Source organism: Pristiophorus japonicus, chromosome 5 (assembly GCF_044704955.1).
Source record: "Pristiophorus japonicus isolate sPriJap1 chromosome 5, sPriJap1.hap1, whole genome shotgun sequence".
Lineage (NCBI taxonomy): Eukaryota > Metazoa > Chordata > Chondrichthyes > Pristiophoridae > Pristiophorus > Pristiophorus japonicus.
Window position 1 is genome coordinate 224,853,742 of NC_091981.1, and position 23,017 is coordinate 224,876,758.

The 23,017-nt window shown below is 48.2% G+C and overlaps 1 protein-coding gene across 3 annotated transcripts in view; it reads right to left on the bottom strand.

Annotated features, from left to right (window-relative positions):
- Positions 1–23,017, bottom strand: part of LOC139264616 (cilia- and flagella-associated protein 69-like) — a 206,062-nt gene that overhangs the window by 89,943 nt on the left and 93,102 nt on the right. For all 3 annotated transcript variants that reach the window (XM_070881352.1, XM_070881354.1, XM_070881353.1), the window contains 2 exons: positions 22,351–22,567; positions 21,066–21,230 (listed from right to left, as the gene is read on the bottom strand). In XM_070881352.1, coding sequence (XP_070737453.1) covers positions 21,066–21,230; positions 22,351–22,567 — 382 coding nt within the window. The remainder of the gene's footprint in view (positions 1–21,065; positions 21,231–22,350; positions 22,568–23,017) is intronic.

Consider the following 23,017-nt stretch of genomic DNA (forward strand, 5'->3'; position numbering starts at 1 on the left):
TTTATCTTTTTTAGCTTGGTGTCCATTTTACATGCATTGTGTAAAACATCTGGGGATGTTTTTCTGTATTAAAGATGCTATGTAAAGGCACGTTATTTTTTTAAAACCCTTTGAGCACCCCTGTCTGATCCTTCCTTACATCATTTTTCACACAAGGACGACCAATATTGGTTTCTGTCCTACTCAGCACTAGCCCATCCACCCTATTTCCAATATCCACAACCTTAGCCTTAAGTAGATAAATCACTTGTAGCTTTATAAACAAAAGTAACTTCACAAATCTCACCGCCGATTCTCCTAATACTATAGATTCCCTTTTCCTCATCTTGGCTGATGGAAAATAGATGCTCTTTGATATAGATTTTAACAATGACAAATGGCTAACATAGGCATCATGGGTTCAGTGAAGTTAGTTTGAGTTTGTACATGCAGACAGTCACGTAGTTTAACAAGACTTTTTCTGGCATAAAACTAGCTAGAAGGAGAAAACCCACCAGACCAGAACAATATGGTTAAGAAAGAAGAAGCAGAGGGTACTAGAAAATACTGGACAAAGAAAGTTTAGATAATAGTGAGTTTTTTTCAGCAGCTATGATTCTACTCTCATCTGGTCATGTGAATGGAAATCTGTTGAATGACACCTGCATCACAGTCGGCTGAAAAAGTTAAAAACAAAATCTTGTATGGTCAATAGAATGATTGTATAATGGAGAATGGAGTAAATTAATTATCTGGCACTTCGAGAGAACAGGATCTAGCTTCTGACCCAGAAGAGGTGTCCCAAGACATGATGTGCAAAATGATATGTGAAAAATCATTACATATGGCTTGTAATAGAATAAGTGTCATAGCATTAAGATTTATCTATGAATTTAATGCTTAATTAAGTTCGAGTGGACTTTCGAACTATTAACAGTTGTACACCGAGCCAAGTGCCTTGTGAATTTCTTGAATCAATTGATGTGATATCTGGTTTCCTCATTGAGCTACTCTGACTTTCCTTCCATTTCTCCTTGCTCTGTTTGAGGTATGTCCTTGTGTTAGACAGTGTGTGAACTTTATTTGATAGTTACCCCTATCTTCCTAGCCTTTTTGCCACCTATCCTTAAGTTACTGCAATCTCTGTATCCTCTGCCATTATCTTTCACTACTATCATTTCCTTAATGTGCTCGTTGTTATGTATTTAACCCCTTGCAACCTGTATCACACTACCAGCAGAGAGCCTACCTGTTGGCGTCCCAAGGGATCCTAGCATCCCTTGGGAACACTGTATATAAGCAGGCCACCCACGAGGTACCTGCACTCTGGAGTCTTATTAAAGGAGCTAAGGTCATACTTGCTCATTGTTCACAGTACTCGGTTTCATCCTTTATTAAGAGCGTATCAATTGACGATGAGGTAACGAACAACCACGCAAAAATGCAAAGAACAGTTGGTATCCTGGAGAAGTTCTCAGAAGGGAACGATTGGGAGGCCTTCGTGGAGAGACTTGACCAATACTTTGTGGCCAACGAGCTGGAAGGGGACGAGAACGCTGCCAAACGAAGGGCGATCCTCCTTACTGTCTGTGGGGCAACAACCTATGGCCTCATGAAGAATCTTCTAGCTCTGGTAAAAACTACAACTAAATCCTATGAAGAACTGTGTACGCTGGTCCGGGAGCACTTAAATCCTAAGGAAAGCGTTTTGATGGCAAGATATCGGTTCTACACGTGTCAACGGTCGGAGGGCCAGGAAAGTGGTGGGCCACGTTGCCGAACTAAGGCGCCTCGCAAGACATTGCAAATTTGAGGGATTCTGAGAACAAATGCTTGGAAACTTTTTTGTACTGGGCATTGGCCATGAGGCAATCCTTCGCAAACTGTTCACTGTTGAAACTCGGAATCTAAGCAAAGCCAAAACGATAGCCCAGGCAGTTATGTCCACCAGCGACAACACGAAACAGATTCGCAGAGTAAAAAAGTTTCGGCCAGTGCTGTGCACAAAGTAACGTCGCTTTCGAGCAGGAATATAAATGGCTGCTGCTGCACAACCTCAGATGACCCAGAGTCCGCCATTAATCGTTAATTCGAGGCAGTTAACACCTTGTTGGCGTTGTGGAGGTGATCTTCGGGCCCAACAATGCAGCTTCAAACACTATACGTGCAACGGCTGCAGAACAATGGGACACCTCCAGCGAATGTGCAGGCGAGCTGCAAACCCTGCTAACCACCACGTTGCAGAGGAAGATCGATCCACTGTGGATCAGGCTGAATTGGAGACTTGCACCGAGGAGGCAGAAGTGTACGGGGTACACACATTCACCACGAAATGTCCACCAATAGTGATGAAAGTTGAACTGAACGGAATTCTGTAGTGTCTTTGCACCTTGTTACAAACTCACACGAGGCATGGATATACCAGACACGGTCACTCTGTGACCTTCACTTTATTCCCAGGACTAAAGAGTGCTGCTCCTGGGTGGGATCTCCCCTTTTATACCTGGAAGCCCAGGTGAGGAGCTCACTACCTGTGGTCAGGGTGTGCATTACAAGGGTACAGGTACAGTATGCATGAGTTACAGTTACATACTTATAGTCATTGCAAGATGGTGAAATACATGACATCACCTCCCCGCTTAGGTCTTTTAGTTTCAGAGGTTAAGTCTATTGGCTGGTCGGTGCTCCAGTTGTGGCTCTGGTGGCTGAGCCTCAGCACGTGTCTCTGTTACTTGGTGATTCCATAAGAACATAAGAATTAGGAACAGGAGTAGGCCATCTAGCCCCTCGAGCCTGCTCTGCCATTCAACAAGATCATGGCTGATCTGACCGTGGACTCAGCTCCACTTACCGACCCGCTCCCCATAACCCTTAATTCCCTTATTGGTTAAAAATCTATCTATCTGTGATTTGAATATATTCAATGAGCTAGCCTCAACTGCTTCCTTGGGCAGAGAATTCCACAGATTCACAACCCACTGGGAGAAGAAATTCCTTCTCAACTAGGTTTTATATTGGCTCCCCCGTATTTTGAGGCTGTGCCCCCTAGTTCTAGTCTCCCCGACCAGTGGAAACAACCTCTCTGACTCTATCCTGTCTATCCCTTTCATTATTTTAAATGTTCCTATAAGATCACCCCTCATCCTTCTGAACTCCAACGAGTAAAGACCCAGCCTACTCAATCTATCATCATAAGGTAACCCCCTCATCTCCGGAATCAGCCTAGTGAATCATCTCTGCACCCCCTCCAAAGCTAGTATATCCTTCCTTAAGTAAGGTGACCAAAACTGCACGCAGTACTCCAGGTGCAGCCTCACCAATACCCTGTAAAGTTGCAGCAGGACCTCCCTGCTTTTGTACTCCATCCCTCTCGCAATGAAGGCCAACATTCTATTCGCCTTCGTGATTACCTGCTGCACCTGCAAATTAACTTTTTAGGATTCATGCACAAGGACCCCCAGGTCCCTCTGCACCGCAGCATGTTGTAATTTCTCCCGATTCAAATAATATTCCCTTTTACTGTTTTTTTTCCCCAAGGTGGATGACCTCACATTTTCCGACATTGTATTCCATCTGCCAAACCTTAACCCATTCGCTTAACCTATCTAAATCTCTTTGCAGCCTCTCTGTGTCCTCTACACAACCCGCTTTCCCACTAATCTTTGTGTTATCTGCAAATTTTGTTACACTACACTCTGTCCCCTCCTCCAGGTCATCTATGTATATTGTAAATAGTTGTGGTCCAAGCACCGATCCCTGTGGCACACCACTAACCACCGATTTCCAACCCGAAAAGGACCCATTTATCACGACTCTCTGCTTTCTGTTAGCCAGCCAATTCTCGATCCATGCGAATACATTTCCTCTGACTCCGCGTACCTTTATCTTCTGCAGTAACCTTTTGTGTGGCACCTTATCGAATGCCTTTTGGAAATCTAAATACACCACATCCATTGGTACACCTCTATCCACCATGCTCGTTATATCCTCAAAGAATTCCAGTAAATTAGTTAAACATGATTTCCCCTTCATGAATCCATGTTGCGTCTGCTTGATTGCACTATTCCTATCTAGATGTCCTGCTATTTCTTCCTTAATGATAGCTTCAAGCATTTTCCCCACTACATATGATAAACTAACCGGCCTATAGTTACCTGCCTTTTGTCTGCCGCCTTTTTTAAACAGAGGCATTACATTAGCTGCTTTCCAATCCGTTGGTACCTCCCTAGAGTACAGAGAATTTTGGTAGATTATAACGAATGCATCTGCTATAACTTCCGCCATCTCTTTTAATACACTGGGATGCATTTCATCAGGACCAGGGGACTTGCCTACCTTGAGTCCCATTAGCCTGTCCAGCACTACCCCCCTAGTGATAGTGATTATCTCAAGGTCCTCCCTTCCCACATTCCCATGACCAGCAATTTTTGGCATGGTTTTTGTGTCTTCCACTGTGAAGACCGAAGCAAAATAATTGTTTAAAGTCTCAGCCATTTCCACATTTCCCATTATTAAATCCCCCTTCTCATCTTCTAAGAGACCAACATTTACTTTAGTCACTCTTTTTTGTTTTATATATCGGTAAAAGCTTTTACTATCTGTTTTTATGTTTTGCGCAAGTTTACTTTCGTAATCTATCTTTCCTTTCTTTATTACTTTCTTAGTCATTCTTTGCTGTCGTTTAAAATTTTCCCAATCTTCTAGTTTCCCACTAACCTTGGCCACCTTATACGCATTGGTTTTTAATTTGATACTCTCCTTTATTTCCTTGGTTATCCACGGCTGGTTATCCCTTCTCTTACCGCCCTTCTTTTTCACTGGAATATATTTTTGTTGAGCACTATGAAAGAGCTCCTTAAAAGTCCTCCACTGTTCCTCAATTGTGCCACCGTTTAGTCTGTGTTTCCAGTCTACTTTAGCCAACTCTGCCCTCATCCCACTGTAGTCCCCTTTGTTTAAGCATAGTACGCTCCTTTGAGACACTACTTCCTCACCCTCAATCTGTATTATAAATTCAACCATACTGTGATCACTCATTCCGAGAGGATCTTTTACGAGGAGATCGTTTATTATTCATGTCTCATTACACAGGACCAGATCTAAGATAGCTTGCTCCCTTGTAGGTTCTGTAACATACTGTTCTAAGAAACAATCCTGTATGCATTCTATGAATTCCTCCTCAAGGCTACCCTGTGCGATTTGATTTGACCAATCGATATGTAGGTTAAAATCCCCCATGATTACTGCCGTTCCTTTTTCACATGCCTCCATTATTCCCTTGGTTATTGTCCGCCCCACCGTGAAGTTATTATTTGGGGGCCTATAAACTACGCCCACCAGTGACTTTTTCCCCTTACTATCTTTAATCTCCACCCACAATGATTCAACATTTTGTTCATTAGAGCCAATATCATCTCTCACAACTGCTCTGATATCATCCTTTATTAACAGAGCTACCCCACCTCCTTTCCCTTCTTGTCTATCTTTCCGAATTGTCAGATACCCCTGTATGTTTAATTCCCAGTCTTGGCCACACTGTAAGCACGTTTCTGTAATGGCCACCAAATCATACCCATTTGTAATGATTTGTGCCGTCAACTCATTTACTTTATTTTGAATGCTGGGTGCGTTTAGGTAGAGTATTTTAATACTAGTTTTTAAATCATGATTTTTAGTTTTTACCCCTCCTGCAGCCCCTTTATATTCATACGTATTGTCCCTTCCTATCACCTTGTGGTTTACACTTACCCCAGTGCTACTCTGCTCTGTTGCCTCCTGCCTTTTGCATTCTTTCTTGGGGTCCTGTTCATCTGAGCTCTCATCCACTCTATCTAGCTCTGAGCCCTCTGCTGGGTTCCGAATACTCCTCGCATAGAGGCACCGAGCTTTCATGCTTGCCTTTTTATTACACTTTGACCCTTTAGAATTTTGCTGTACAGTGGCCCTTTTTGTTTTTTGCCTTGGGTTTCTCTGCCCTCCACTTTTACTCATCTCCTTTCTGTCTTTTGCTTCTGTCTCCATTTTGTTTCCCTCTGTCTCCCTGCATTGGTTCCCATCCCCCTGCCATATTAGTTTAACTCCTCCCCAACAGCACTAGCAAACACTCCCCCTAGGGCATTGGTTCCGGTCCTGCCCAGGTGCAGACCGTCCGGTCTGTACTGGTCCCACCTCCCCCAGAACCGGTTCCAATGTCCCAGAAATTTGAATCCCTCCCTGCTGCACCACTGCTCAAGCCACGTATTCATCTGAGCTATCCTGCGATTCCTACTCTGACTAGCACGTGGCACTGGTAGCAATCCCGAGATTACTACTTTTGAGGTCCTACTTTTTAATTTAGCTCCTAACTCCTTAAATTCTTCTCATAGGACCTCATCCCTTTTTTTACCTATTTCATTGGTACCAATGTGCACCACAACAACTGGCTGTTCACTCTCCCTCTTCAAAATGTTCTGCACCCGCTCCGAGACATCCTTGACCCTTGCACCAGGGAGGTAACATACCATTCTGGAGTCTCGGTTGCGGTCGCAGAAACGCCTATCTATTCCCCTTACAATTGAATCCCCTACCACTATCGCTCTCCCGCACTTTTTCCTGCCCTCCTGTGCAGCAGAGCCAGCCACGGTGCCATGAACCGTCATCCCCCTCAACAGTACTCAAAGCAGTGTATCTGTTCGGGCTGGCCGCAGGGACTGTGCATGCTGAGGGCTGTCTTTGTTGCTCGTGCGCTGGCAGTGATGTGGGTGCTATCTCATCATGCTCTTCTTCCGGTTCCTCCGTGTCTGCACTGAACCTTGTCTTTACTTGGCCCAAGTGTTTGCAGCATATCTGCCCATTGTTTAGTCTGACCACCATGATCCCGTTTCCTTCTATGCTAATTACAGTGCCCTCAAGCCATTTGGGTCCCAAAGTATGGTTAAGAACAAATACCGGGTCATCTATTTCTATACACCTCCCCCTTGAGCCTCGATCATGGAGCTCGGTTGGGACTGGCGCTTGCCCTCAACAATGTCTGCCAGGGCTGGGTGAATGAGGGACAGCCGCATCTTGAGCGTGCGTTTCATGAGGAGTTCCGCTGGCGGGACTCCCGTGAGCGAGTGCGGCCAAGACCTGTACGCCAGCAGGAGACGCGATATGCGGTACTGGAGGGAGGGTCCTTGGGTGCGTAGCATGCCCTGCTTTATGACTTGGACTGTCCGTTCCGCTTGGCCATTGGAGGCCAGCTTGAACACCGCTGTCCTTACTTGCTTGATCGCATTGCCTGACATAAACTCCTGGAATTCATGGCTGGTAAAATACAGGCCATTATCGCTGACCAGGATATCCGGCAAGCCGTGGGTCGCGAAAACCATAGGCAGACTCTCCACGGTGATGGATGTCGTGCACGAGTTCAATATGATGCACTCGATGCATCGACAACGATCAGGAAAATTTTTCCCATGAACGGGCCCGCATAGTCCACGTGAATACGTGACCATGGCCTGGTGGGCCAGGGCCACGGGCTGAGTAGGGCCTCCCTGGGGGCATTGCCCAGCTGGGCACACGTCGTGCACCTGCGAACCCAGTGTTCTAGGTCTGAGTTAATCTCCAGGCACCACACATGTGACCGGGCAATGGCCTTCATTAACACGATGCCAGGGTGCTCGCTGTGGAGTTCCCTGATGAACGCTTCCCTTCCTTTCTGGGGCATGACTACCCGGTTGCCCATAACAGCCAGTCGGCTTGGACGGAGAGTTCATCCATCCGTCTCTGAAACGGCTTGACTTCCTCGGGGCACGCCCTGTGTGCGGGCGCCCAGTCTCCAGTCAGGACTCATTTCTTTATCATGGATAGGAGGGGGTCCCTGTTAGTCCAGAGTTTGATCTGGCGGGCTGTGATGGGGGAGCCCGCAGTGTCAAAAGCCTCAATGGCCATGACCAACTCGGCGCTCTGCTCCGATGCCCCCTCGGTGGTGGCCAGTGGGAGCTTGCTGAGCGCATCAGCGCAATTTTCGGTGCCTGGCTAGTGCCGTATGATGTAGTCATACGCAGCCAGCGTGAGGGCGCATCGCTGTATGCGAGCTGACGCATTAGCGTTGACAGCCTTGCTGTCAGACAACAGGGATGTTAGCGGCTAGTGGTCCGTCTCTAGCTCGAACCGTCTACCGAAAAGGTACTAGTGCATCTTTTTCACACCGTACACACACGCGAGTGCCTCCTTCTCGACCATGCTGTATCCACGCTCTGCCTGGGAGAGTGACCTGGAGGCTTAAGCCACCGGTTGGAGTTGGCCGTCATCGTTACCCTGCTGCAAAACACACCCAACCCCGTAGGATGATGCATCGCATGTTAAAACCAGTTTTTTTTTACAGGGGTCATACAAAGTCAACAGTTTGTTGGAACACAGCAGGTTCCTCGCCTTATTGAAAGCTCATTCTTGACAATCCCCCCCCCCCCCCCAAGACCATTCACAACCTTTACGGAGGAGCATGTGTAACGGCTCCAACAATGTGCTTAAGTTCGGCAGGAAGTTCCCAAAATAGTTCAAGAGTCCCAGGAATGATCGCAACTCCGACATGTTGCCGGGCCTGGGCACCCGGTGAATCGTCTCAGTTTTTGATTCAGTGGGCCGGATCCCGTCTGCGGCAACCCTCCTGCCCAGGAACTCGACCTCTGGGGCCAAAAACACACACTTGGCCTTTTTCAGCCACAGGCCTACCCGTTCCAATCAGTGTAGCACCTCCTCCAGGTTGCGGAGGTGTTCCTCAGTGTCTTGACCCGTTATAAGGATGTCGTCTTGGAACACAATTGTTCCAGGGATGGACTTGAGGAAGCTTTCCATGTTTCGCTGAAGATAGCCGCTGCCGAACGAATGCCAAACGGGCACCTATTGTAAACAAATAATCCTTTGTGTGTTGTGATGGTCGTTAGAACGTTCCGACACCGGGTTGAAAGAGTAACTCGAATTTTTGCAATACCTGCGAGCATGAACTTCGCTCCACGGATGAAATGGCGTGCACATCCCCCCATTTCCAATTCATCTCAGCTAGCCAACTCCTCCCCAAGAGCGCGGGGCCATTTCCCGGAACAATCCAGAGTGGCAGCCGGTTCTGTGATCCATTATGCGTTACCACCAAGTTTGCACTGCCCAGCACTGAGATGATCTCTTTGGTGTACGTACGTAGCTGCGTCTCAATGCGTTCCAATTTGGGCCTGCTAGCTCTGTGTGGCCATAGTCTCTCAAATTGTTGGGCGCCCTTGAGGGACTGGCTAACTCCGATATCTAGCTCCATGTGCACCGGGATGCCATTCAGTAAGACTTTCATCATCATGGGTGGCGTTTTGGTGTATGAGCTGTGGACGTCAGCCACATGAACTCTCTGAACTTCAGCATCCATGGTTGTTCCCCAGACCTCATCCTGCATTTCAGACCCCTCGTCTGTTTCCTCTGTCTCGCAGACTAGCCTCGCTACTGCCTTTTTGCACATCCTGGCCAGCTGTCCCTTGACATTACAAATCCTACAGGTGTAAAGTTGGAACCTGCAGATTTTTGCAGTGTGTCTGCTCCCACATCTCCAACATGAGCTGAGATTGCTGTTAACAAAAGGACTATTCCCAGGCATTCCTCTCTGATGGCCCTTTTGGCTGTTTCTAAGCACTCTGATGGGGGTTATTAATTGTCCCATCACAGGATGTATTGTTCCTCATGATGGCGTGAATTGCCGATCCCCTTTCCATTGTCCCTGTTGCCAGGAGCTTGTTGCTGCCTGGGTGGTGTCGAATTGCCCTTGCCTGCCTGCCTGGGCGGTGTCGAATTGCCCTTGCCTGCCTGTGGGGTTCTGTGTCATTTTTATAACATTGATTCCCTGGTTCAACGCAACTTTAAAACCAGGGCTGTGCACGTAGATTAGCTTGGTCTCCTCTTCCCCTGCCATAAAGGTGTGAGCTATCAACGCCGCCCCTTCTGAAGTCAAATCCTTAGTCTTTATGAGCTTCCTGAAAATGCCTGCATGATTAATGTCCTCGATGAAAAAGTCCCTTAACATCTCCCCCCTACAGGTATCGGAGAACTTACAGAGACTGGCCAAACGCCGCAGTTCCGCCACGAAGTCCGAGATGTTTTGACCCTCCCGACGCCGGTGAGAGTAGAACCGGTGCCGGGCCATGTGTAGGCTATTTGCCGGCTTGAGATGCTCACTGATCAGCTGGCTGAGCTCTTCGAAGGACTTGTCCGCTGGCTTTTCGGGTGCGAGCAAGTCTTTCATTAGCGTATATGTCTGTGGACCACAGCTGGTCAGTAGATGCGCCCTCCGCTTGTCAGCTGCTGCCTCTTCCAGCCAATCCTTTGTGACAAAACTCTGCTGGAGTCTTTCCACAAAGTAGTCCCAGTCCTCACCCACACAGTAGCGTTCCTCTGTGCTGCCGGTGGCCATCCTCGTGGTTCGGTGATTCCCATTTCTCGTTGCCAGATGTAGTGTCTCTGCACCTTGTTACAAACTCACACGAGGCATGGATATATCAGACACGGTCACTCTGTGACCTTCACTTTATTCCAAGGACTAAAGATTGCTGATTCTGGGTGGGACCTCCCCTTTTATACATGGAAGCCCAGGTGAGGAGCTCACTCCCTGTGGTCAGGGTGTGCATTACAAGGGTACAGGTACAGTATGCATGAGTTACAGTTACATACTTATAGACATTGCAAGGTGGTGAAATACATGACAAATTCCAGTATCTATGGAACTGGACACGGATGCGAGTCAGTCCATAATGAGTAAAACGAGCTTCGACAGGCTGTGGTGCAACAAGGCACACAGGCCCAAGCTCAGCCCCATTCACACCAAACTAAGGACTTACACCATGGAACTAATCCCTGTAAGTGGCAGTGCAGAAGTCAAAGTCTCCTATGATGGAGCATTACACAAACTCCCGCTGTGGATCGTGCCAGGTGATGGCCCCACACTGTTTGGCAGAAGTTGGCTGGGAAAAATCCGCTGGAACTGGGACGACATCCGAGCGCTTTCGTCCGTCGACGACGCCTCATGTGCCCAGGTTCTGAGCAGATTTCCATCGTTGTTCGAGCCAGGCATTGGAAGCTTCTCGGGGGCGAAAGTGCAGATCCATTTGGTTCTTGGTACGCGACCCATCCACCACAAGGCACGGGCAGTACTATATATGATGCGTGAGAAAGTGGAAATTGAGCTGGACAGGCTGCAGCGAGAAGGCATCATCGCACTGGTGGAATTCAACGAGTGGGCCAGTCCGATTGTACCGGTACTTAAAGAGGACGGCACGGTCAGAATTTGTGGGGATTATAAAGTAACGATTAACCATTTCTCGCTGCAGGACCAGTACCTGCTACCCAAGGCAAATGACCTATTTGTGACCCTGGCTGGAGGGAAGACGTTCACCAAATTGTACCTGACCTTGGCCTACATGACGCAGAAGCTGGAAGAGTCTTCAAAAGGCCTCACCTGCATCAACACGCACAAAGGTCTGTTCATCTATAACAGATGCCCATTCAGGATTCGGTCGGCTGCGGCAATCTTCCAACAGAACATGGAGAGCCTGCTAAAGTCGGTTCCTCGCACCGTGGTTTTCCAGGACAACATACTGGTTACAGGTCAGGATACCACTGAGCACTTGAAGAATCTGGAAGAGGTTCTTAGTCAGTTGGATCGCGTGGGACTCAGGTTGAAATGCTCGAAGTGTGTTTTCCTGGCGGCGGAGTTCGAGTTCTTGGGAAGAAACATAGAAACATAGAAAATAGGTGCAGGAGCAGGCCATTCAGCCCTTCTAGCCTGCACCGCCATTCAATGAGTTCATGGCTGAACATGAAACTTCAGTACCCCCTTCCTGCTTTCTCGCCATAACCCTTGATGCCCCGAGTAGTAAGGACTTCATCTAACTCCCTTTTGAATATATTTAGTGAATTAGCCTCAACTACTTTTTGTGGTAGAGAATTCCACAGGTTCACCACTCTCTGGGTGAAGAAGTTTCTCCTTATCTCGGTCCTAAATGGCTTACCCCTTATCCTCAGACTGTGACCCCTGGTTCTGGACTTCCCCAACATTTCTGCATCTAACCTGTCTAAACCCGTCAGAATTTTAAACGTTTCTATGAGGTCCCCTCTCATTCTTCTGAACTCCAGTGAATACAAGCCCAGTTGATCCAATCTTTCTTGATAGGTCAGTCCCGCCATCCCGGGAATCAGTCTGGTGAACCTTCGCTGCACTCCCTCAATAGCAAGAATGTCCTTCCTCAAGTTAGGAGACCAAAACTGTACACAATACTCCAGGTGTGGCCTCACCAAGGCCCTGTACAACTGTAGCAACACCTCCCTGCCCCTGTATTCAAATCCCCTCGCTATGAAGGCCAACATGCCATTTGCTTTCTTAACCGCCTGCTGTACCTGCATGCTAACCTTCAATGACTGATGTACCATGACACCCAGGTCTTGTTGCACCTTCCCTTTTCCTAATCTGTCACCATTCAGATAATAGTCTGTCTCTCTGTTTTTACCACCAAAGTGGATAACCTCACATTTATCCACATTATACTTCATCTGCCATGCATTTGCCCACTCACCTAACCTATCCAAGTCACTCTGCAGCCTCATAGCATCCTCCTCGCAGCTCACACTGCCACCCAACTTAGTATCATCCGCAAATTTGGAGATACTGCATTTAATCCCCTCGTCTAAATCATTAATGTACAATGTAAACAGCTGGGGCCCCAGCACAGAACCTTGCGGCACTCCACTAGTCACTGCCTGCCATTCTAAAAAGTACCCGTTTACTCCTACTCTTTGCTTCCTGTCTGACAACCAGTTCTCAATCCACGTCAGCACACTACCCCCAATCCCATGTGCTTTAACTTTGCACATTAATCTCTTGTGTGGGACCTTGTCGAAAGCCTTCTGAAAGTCCAAATATACCACATCAACTGGTTCTCCTTTGTCCACTTTACTGGAAACATCCTCAAAAAATTCCAGAAGATTTGTCAAGCATGATTTCCCTTTCACAAATCCATGCTGACTTGGACCTATCATGTCACCATTTTCCAGATGCACTGCTATGACATCCTTAATAATTGATTCCATCATTTTACCCACTATTGAGGTCAGGCTGACCGGTCTATAATTCCCTGTTTTCTCTCTCCCTCCTTTTTTAAAAAGTGGGGTTACATTGGCTACCCTCCACTCCATAGGAACTGATCCAGAGTCAATGGAATGTTGGAAAATGACTGTCAATGCATCCGCTATTTCCAAGGCCACCTCCCAGAATCGCAGCAGACGGCATCAGACCCATCGACGCCAAGAACACGCCGAGACCACAGAACGTGACGGAGCTGCAGTTGTTCCTGGGACTCCTTAACTATTTCGGGAATTTTCTTCCCGGGTTAAGCACCCTGCTAGAACTCCTACATATGCTTCTGCGCAAGGGCGATGACTGGGTATGGGGGAATTCATTGCGAAAGCCAGAAATCTGTTGTGTTCAAACAAACTGCTTGTCCTGTATAACCCTTGTAAACGATTACGATGCGTCATCATATGGGGTCGGGTGTGTGTTACAACAGGCTAACAAATCGGGGATTTTGCAACCGGTCACTTATGTGTCCAGGAGTTTGTTCAAGACCGAAAGGGCCTACAGCATGATTGATAAAGAGGTTCTCGCGTGCGTTTACGGGGTAAAAAAAATGCACCAGTAGTTGTTTGGCCTCAAGTTTGAGCTTGAAACTGACCACAAGCCGCTCATATCGCTGTTCTCTGAGAGCAAAGGGATTAACACCAATGCCTCTGCCTGCATCCAAAGATGGGCACTCACGCTGTCGGCATACAACTATGTAATCCGCCACAGACCGGGCACAGAGAACTGCGCTGATGCTCTCAGTCGGATACCATTGCCCACCACCGGTGTCGAAATGGCACAGCCTGCAGACTTGCTTATGGTAATGGATGCACTCGAAAACAAAAAGTCACCCGTTGCAGCCCGCCAGATCAGGACCTGGACCAGCCAGGATCCTTTACTGTCCTTGCCAAAAAACTGTGTCCTCCATGGGAGCTGGTCCAGCATCCCAGCTGAGATGCAGGAAGCGATTAAGCCGTTCCACAGGCGCAAAGACGGAATGTCCCTGCAGGCGGACTGTCTGTTGTGGGGTAATCGCGTGGTCTTGCCCAAGAGAGGCAGAGATATATTCATTTGTGAACTGCAGAGCACCCACCCAGGCAATGTAATGATGAAAGCCATAGCTAGATCCCATGTGTGATGGCCCGGCATCGACTCAGATTTAGAGTCATGTGTGCGCCAGTGCAACACTTGCTCTCAGCTGAGCAATGCACCCAGAGAGGCATCGCTAAGTTTGTGGTCGTTGTCATGTATCTCACATTACTGTATATAACTATCTTACCATGCTATACATGACTGTAACTGGCTATGACCTGTAACAATAAGCATACCTTACCACCAGAGGTGCACTTGCAGGAGACACTCCATACCTGTCCCACTGTGGTATATAAAGGGAGGTCTCAGGCAAGTGCAGCACTGGAGAGCTGGAATTAAAGGTGCAGGTCCTGAGTGATCTTGACTTCAGCATGTGTCTCGTGTAAGTCAGTACATTAGAGTCAGGACTTAACAGTGGCGACGAGTTACAGGATCACAGAATCCACAGAATGGCTACCAACAGCTCAGATGAGAAATCCAATGCTGGTGACATTTGGGATGACTTTATAGATAGGCTCCAGCAAAGCTTTGTGACCAAAGACTGGCTGGGCGACGATAAGGCAGACAAGAGAAGAGCCCATCTCTTGACCAGCTGTGGCTCGAAAACATATGCTTTAATGAAAGACCTGCTGGCACCCGAGAAACCAGCAAGCAAGTCGTTTGAGGAGTTGAGCACACTGGTGAGAGACCACCTGAAGCCAGCGAGCAGCCTACACATGGCCAGACACAGGTTCTACAACTACAGACACTGTGTGGGCCAAAGCATACCTGACTTCGTGGCGGAACTTCGGAGGCTAGCTTGTTCATGTGAGTTCCCCGATGAACTAAGGAGAGAAGTACTGAGAGACTTTTTTATTGAAGGAATAGGCCACGCAGGCATATTCCGAAAGCTTATAGAGACTAAGAACTTGACTCTAGAGGCAGCAGCACTGGTCGCACAGACGGTCTTGGCAGGCGAAGAAGAAACGAGGCTGATCTATACTTCGGGTACGACAACCAACGAGGCATCGGAACAAGGGGTTCACATTGTGAAACAAACCGCTACCCCCACACACAGACAAAGGCAGGAGAGCAGGCCTTCAACAGCAGACAGTGGCGCCAGAAACCATCAAAATCAAGGGCCACATGAACAGCCGATCACACCTCATCAACCCACAATGCGAGTAATCAACAACAGATTGAGAGAAGTTCAAGGGAGATCAGCCAGACGCAGCTCATCCTTCGGAAACAATGGAAACGGTCTGTGTTGGAGATGATGGGGAAGGCACTCAACTAGGGTGTGTCAATTTCAGCATGCCGTTTGCAGAAACTGCAACTACACAGGGCATCTGGCTCGCATGTGCAGAAAAATAGCAGCTCGGCTGGTATACGAATTGGAAGGGTCAGAAAGCGGACCAGAAGACGGTTGGAACAGTGTACGGGACGCCGTGGTATAGCGCGCTACCACGATCAATGTCCAGTTCTTATACCAAGACGCCTCCAATTATGATGAGGGTTCTACTCAACGGGATACCCGTCAACATGGAACTGGACACGGGGGCCAGTCAATCCCTCATGAGTGTTCAACAATTTGAACAGCTGTGGCCGCACAAAAGCAACAGACCAAAACTCACAAAGATCGACACCAAACTAAGGACCTATACTAAAGAAATCGTCCCAGTCCTTGGCAGCGCCATGCTCTCAGTCACACACAAAGGGATGGTGCACCGACTTTCCCTGTGGATTATCCCTGGGGATCTCCCAGCCCTGTTGGGGAGAAGCTGGCTAGCAGAACTTAATTGGAAATGGGATGATGTTCACGCCATGTCGTCAGAGGAACGGACCTCCTGCTCAACAGTTTTAAGCCGTTTTGAACATCTCTTTCAGCCAGGTGTGGGCACCTTCAAAGGGGCTAAAGTTAGAAGCTACATCACACAGAATGCCAGACCGGTCCATCACAAGACTAGAGCTGTGCCTTATGTGATGAGGGAAAAGATTGAAAACGAACTGGACCGGCTTCTGCGGGAAGGCATTATATCACCTGTGGAATTCAGCGACTGGGCAAGCCCCATCGTCCCCATCATGAAGCCTGATGGATCCGTGCGAATCTGTGTGGATTACAAGTCTACCATAAACAGAGTCTCCCTATAGGACCAATACCCGCTGTCCAGAGCAGAGGACCTATTTGCCACGTTGGCTGGAGGAAAACTTTTCTCGAAACTTGACCTCACATCTGCGTATATGACGCAAGAACTGACGGAAGAGTCTAAGCTACTCACCACCATCAACACACATCGAGGTCTTTTTGTGTACAATCGATGCCCATTCGGCATCAGGTCGGCAGCTGCTATATTCCAGCGCAACATGGAAAGTCTGCTCAAGTCCATCCCGGGGACGGTTGTGTTTCAAGATGACATACTCATCACGGACAGGGACACCGACTCTCATCTCCGCAATCTTGAGGAAGTACTAAGTCGATTGGATCAGGTAGGCCTAAGAGTTAAGAAATCCAAGTGTCTGTTTCTCACGCCTAAGGTTGAATCTTTGGGCAGGATTTCCGCTGATGGAATCCGCCCAACTGAATCCAAAACCGAAGCGATTTGCCTGGCACCCAGGCCCCGGAATGTCTCAGAACTGCGCGCCTTTCTCGGGTTACTCAATTACTTTGGGAACTTTATGCAGAACTTGAGCATGCTGCTGGAGCCTCTCCACGTGCTACTCAGAAAGGGGTGTGATTGGTTTTGGGGGGACACCCAACAACGCGCCTTCAATAAGGCACGCAACCTTCTACGTTCCAAGAGTGTTTTAGCCTTTTTTGACCCAGGTAAAAAGTTAGTCCTTACGTGTGATGCATCAGCGTACGGGGTCGGGTGCGTTTTACAGCACGTCAATGATGCGGGTAAATTGCAGCCCGTTGCTTATGCCTCCAGGTCACTTTCACGGGCGGAGCGCGGGTACGGTATGGTTGAGAAGGAGGCGCTCACGTGCGTGTGCGGTGTCAAAAAGATGCACCAATATCTTTTCGGGGACAAGTTTGCGTTAGAAACCAACCACAAACCCCTCACGTCCCTACTATCCGAGTGCAAGGCAATCAACGCCAACGCCTCGGTGCGCATTCAGCGGTGGGCACTCATGCTGGCGGCTTACGACTACACGATAAGGCACAGACAACTGTGCCAACGCGCTTAGCAGGCTACCCCTGGCGACCACAGAAGGATCCGACGAACAGGACTGTGAGATGGTCATGGCAATCAATGCCTGTGAATCCACAGGTTCGCCCATGACGGCTCGCCAAATCAGAGCCTGGACAACCAGCGACCCCACGTTATCTCTAGTTAAAAGATGCGTTTTAACCGGTGACTGGGCAGAGGCTTGCGATGCCTGCCCCGAGTAGGTCAAACCCTTCCATAGGCGCTGCATGAACTCTCACTACAGGCAGACTGCCTGATGTGGGGCAGCCGAGTAGTTATGCCCTTATGAGGCAGGGAGGCGTTTGTCCGAGAGCTCCATCGCGAGCACCCGGGGATCGTCCTTATGAAGGCCATAGCCAGATATCATGTCTGGTGGCCTGGCATTGATGCGAACTTGGAGCTCTGCCTCCGTCGGTGCACCATTTGTGCCCAACTCATTAATGCCCCCAGGGAGGCCCCCCTAAGCCCCTGGCCCACCAAAATGTGGTCGCGGGTGTATGTAGACTATGTGGACCCATTCATGGGCAAAATGTTCCTCGTAGTCGTTGATGCATTTTCAAAATGGATCGAGTGCACCATTTTAAACTCGAGCACCACCTCCATCACTGTGGAGAGCCTTTGAACCATGTTTGCAACGCACGGCATTCCTGACATATTGGTCAGTGATAATGGTCCGTGCTTCACCAGCGCAGAATTTCACGATTTTATAGTTGACCACGGTATAAATCACGTTAAGACGGCACCTTTCAAGCCGGCCTCCAATAGCCAGGCGGAGCGAGCAGTGCAGATCATTAAACAAGGCATGCTCAGAATCCAAGGTCCCAGCTGCAGAGCCGCCTGTCGCGACTGCTGCTGGCATACAGATCTCCCCCCGTGCAACTACTGATGAAACAAACCTTAAAGACCAGGCTCTCGTTAATCCTCCCAGACATGCATGAAATTGTTGAGGCTAAGCGTCAAAAGCTAACCGAGTACCATGACTGAAATTCGAGGGGGAGGTGGAATGAGATAGGGGACAAAGTGTTTGTGCTAAACTATGGCCGGGGTCCCATATGGCTTGCAGGGACAGTAACAGACAAAGAGGGAAGCAGGCTACTGGTTGTACAAATGGACAATGGCCAAACCTACCGGAGGCATGTAGACCAAGTAAAAAGTAGATTCACTGATAACACTGAAGGACCAGAGGCAGACTACAATGTGGAACTCACACCACACCTGGTGGACAGACAGGTGGAGCAACCTGAGGAAAGGGCAGTCTCAACAGACAGCCCTGGCGAGATACCAGCAATCACACCGAACGAAATAGACAACCCAGGCGAGATACCAGCAATCACACCGAGCGAAAAACAGGCACCAAGGCAAACAACTGAACCATAACTAAGACGCTCCACGCGAGAGCGCAGACCACCTGAGAGACTGAATCTATAAAGACAATAAGACCTTGGGGGAGGGTGATATCATGTATCTCACATTACTGTATATAACTGTATCTTACCATGCTATACATGACTGTAACTGGATATGACCTGTAATAATAAGCATACCTTACCACCAGGGGTGCACTTGCAGGAGACACTCCATACCTGTCCCACTGTGGTACATAAAGGGAGGTCTCAGGCAAGTGCAGCACTGGAGAGCTGGAATTAAAAGGTGCAGGTCCTGAGTGACCTTGACTTCAGCATGTGTCTCGTGTAAGTCAGTACATTAGAGTCAGGACTTAACAGTCGTGGCCCACCAAACCGTGCTCGAGGATCCACGTGGACTATGCAGGCCCATTTCTAGGCAAAATGTTCTTGGTTGTCGTGGATGCTTACTCAAAATGGATTGAATGTGCAATACTGTCTGTAAGCATGTCCACAGCCACCACTGAAAGCCTACGAGCCATGTTTGCAACACACGGTCTGCCTGATGTCCTAGTCAGCGACAATGGGCCATGTTTCACCAGTGCTGAATTCAAGGAATTTATGACCCGCAATGGGATCAAGCACATCACATCTGCCCCGTTCAAGCCCGCATCCAACAGCCAGGCAGAACGGGCAGTTCAGACCATCAAGCAAAGCTTGAAACGCGTGTCGGAAGGCTCCCTGCAGACTCAACTGTCCCGAATGCTGCTCAGCTACCGCACCAGACCCCACTCACTCACCGGAGTTCCCCCAGCCGAGCTGCTCATGAAAAGGGCGCTCAAAATAAGGATCTCTCTTGTCCACCCTGATCTCCATGATCACTTGGAGGGCAGGCGGCATCAACAAAGTGTGTACCATGACCACGCAAATTTGTCACGCGATATTGAGGCCAATGACCCTGTGTTTGTACTCAGTTAGAGACATGGTCCCAAATGGCTCACTGGCACAGTCATAGCCAAAGAGGGGAGTAGGGTGTTTCAGGTCAAATTGGCCAATGGACTAACGTGCAGAAAACATTTGGACCAAATCAAATTGCGGTTCACCAACAGCTACGAACAACCCGAAGAAGACACCACCAACTTTGACCCTCCAACACACACACAAGTGGCAACTGACATCATGGTTAACCACGAAGCCGAACTGAACATCCCCAGCAGCCCGGCAAGGCCGGCTGCCCAGCAGCCCAGTGAAGAACCAACCAACTCACCCACACCCGCATTTGTACCGAGACGATCCACAAGGGAGCGAAAAGCCCAGATCGTCTCACCTTGTAAATAAGTGTACTATTAACTTTACGAGGGAGTGATGTTATGTATTTAACCCCTTGCAACCTGTATCACACTACCACCAGAGGGCCTACCTGTTGGAGTCCCAAGGGATCCCAGCATCCCTTGGGAGCACTGTGTATAAGCAGGCCACCCACGAGGTACCTGCATTCTGGAGTCTTATTAAAGGAGCTAAGGTCACATGCTCATTGTTCACAGTACTCAGTTTCATCCTTTATTATGAGCGTATCACTCGTTATGTCCTCTTCCAGCTGATCTCCATGCTTAGCTGTCTCTCCTACTGAATCCAACCCCTGCCATGTGTCATTTCTGAACCTTTCATACTCACTTGTGAGCACATGAACTCTACTCTTTAAAACCCTTATCAAATAATCTCACTCAACCACTTGAGGAATGCACTTCCTGGTGTGATACTGAGTCATACAGACCAGGAAGATCTCATTCAATCTCTGGTTTGTGCTGAGTTAGCTAATCACAGCCAGTGTGCTGGTAGAAGTGGTAGAATTGACCTCAGTGAACTGAGGAATGCAAATGGAAAAGTCAGCCAGGATTCCCACTCCTGATCACTGTCAGGTAGCCCTTCCTATAAAGTATGCATGACAGCATTAGCTTCATCTGTGATGCTGTCAACTAATATTTATCATTTAAGTTCATCGAAGATTGGACACTTGGGTGAGGTATCTTAGGGCTGCTGGCACCTTCAAAGCTATCTCGTGGTTTAAGTTCAGGAGGCGAAAAGGGAAGAACGAAAATGTATTTATATAGCTTCTTTCACATCCTCAGAATATCCCAAAGCATTTCACAGCAAATTAAGTGTAATCTTCATTATTTTGTCGGCAAATGCGGCAGCCAATTTATTCACAATAAGGTACCACATAGCAAATTAAATAAATGGCAGGTTAATACGTTTTGGTATTGGTTGAATATCAAACACTGGCCTGGACACTGCAAGAATTCTCATCTGCTTTCCTGTTTCTAACCGTATATTTTAACTTATTAGGATAGGATTGAAATTGCAAATATACTGTACCTAGAAGTTGATGAATGGATCCTTGGTCATATAAGTTTTGGTTTATAGGTTCTTCACCTAGGGATGCCATAGATCTCAGGAGTCTTAGACAGTAGCGCATTTGAGCTTTCTTACTGCCACAGCCGCCAGTAGCATGGAATGAATTGCCTGTACCAAAGTATGGATCTGAGAGGTAACAAGTAAAAATTGTGTGACTGATGCACAGATCTATTATTCTAAATAACTAACTCAAATTATTGGAGGTACAACTTCATGGGAAACTACACAGGGAGAGAAATTCCCCAGCGCCCCGATTGGGAGCGGTAACTGACTTAGGGCGGGACTTGCTGCATCCGGTGCAAAGTCTTGCCCCGGCCGCGAAATTGCAGTTATTGCCCCTCATAGGAAGTGAAGCGCAATGTCGAGCACTCCACTTCCTGTTGGGGCAGGTTCTAGGGCACTATTCGGGCACGTTCATCAGCGCTACGCAGCTGTTCCGCATAGCGCTGATGCATTTCAACGCCCTCCCCTTTGGCTAAAGGAGAGGGCCGCTGTGCACTCTGCTGGGCCTCTGATGGCCTCCACTGGGCCATCAGGGCGGCATGGTGCAGAGGCTGCAACCCAGCACCCAAACGAAGTGCCGGGCTGCACAATGGCGGCCCGGACCAGGCAATGGAGGACGAAGTTGGACCGACTGGTGAGTCGGCCAAACCTGCAAAATGGCAGCGCGGGGCGCTCCCCATCTCCTCTTTAACTTCCGCCCCATGAGCAGATGTCGGCTTGGTTCACGACCTGTGAGACTGGCGCTGACACTGCTCGTGGCAGCCTCGGGGGGCACTGGCCAATTTCTGCCGTGGGGCGCACAGCGATGACGTCATTGCTGTTTGCGTGGCGGCTCGTGGTGAGCACTATCGTAGCAGCATCTCCACTAACTCCCACGCCATTTCGCGGGAGCCGGAAGCGCTCCTCCTGCCCAAGTCCCATCTCCGGCAAAAGCAGTTTCACGGCCTGTTAGCGCCTCCTGGAGGTACTAACGGGAGTCGCAAAACAGGGCAATTTCGGCCCACAATGTCTTTTAGTGTTCATGCCGTATCTCCTCACAAAATATTCAGTATAAATGGAACAGTCACAAATTTTATACTGTACTGACATTCAGAACCCATCCACGTCAAATGGGTTAAATCATGGTTCAATACTTCTTTGGTCCCTTATCACTAAAGCATACTGATCAATCAAAAAATCCATTTTAATATTTTCCCTTTCAGATTTGACAAGTTTAAATTTACTGCAATTTAAAGGCATTTACCTCGACTTGTACACCAGTCTAACAGAAGCAGCAAACGTGTATTGCCTTGACAGCTCATGTAATCTTCCACCATCACTGGAGCCACTGAGATCAAAGTTGCCAAGGCATGAAGCTGAAGCTCCTCAAACTGGGCAGCAGACCAATCCCGAATTCCAAGTTTCTCATTTGGCCCAACATAATGAAATAGTGCCAGTAGAGCTTGCCCTTCACTAAGCAGCTGCAGGGCAAAAGACATTCATTAAAAAAATTTGAAAGTTGAGATCACCCTCACTATGGGGTCAAGTTTCGGCCTGAGTTGCTCCTATTTTTTTGGAGCAACTAGTTTAGAATAGAGTATCTTAGAAATTGCAATTCTCAGCATTTAGTTTGCTCCAGTTCTCGTGAGTTAGAACAGTTTCATTTTAGAACAGATTTCTCTTTTCAAAAGGGGGTGTGTCCGGCCACTTACGCCTGTTTTGCAAGTTAAGGCAGTAAAAACTTACTCCAAACTAACTTAGAATGGGGTAAGTGTAGATTTTTGTATGCTCAGAAAAACCTTGCCTACACTTAGAAAATCAGGCGTAGGGAACGAGAGATGGGGGGGTGGGGACGGGAAGTTTACAAACATGAAACACATCACTTTTACAAATAAAGAGCCATCATCAATACTAAGTGATAAATAAATCAA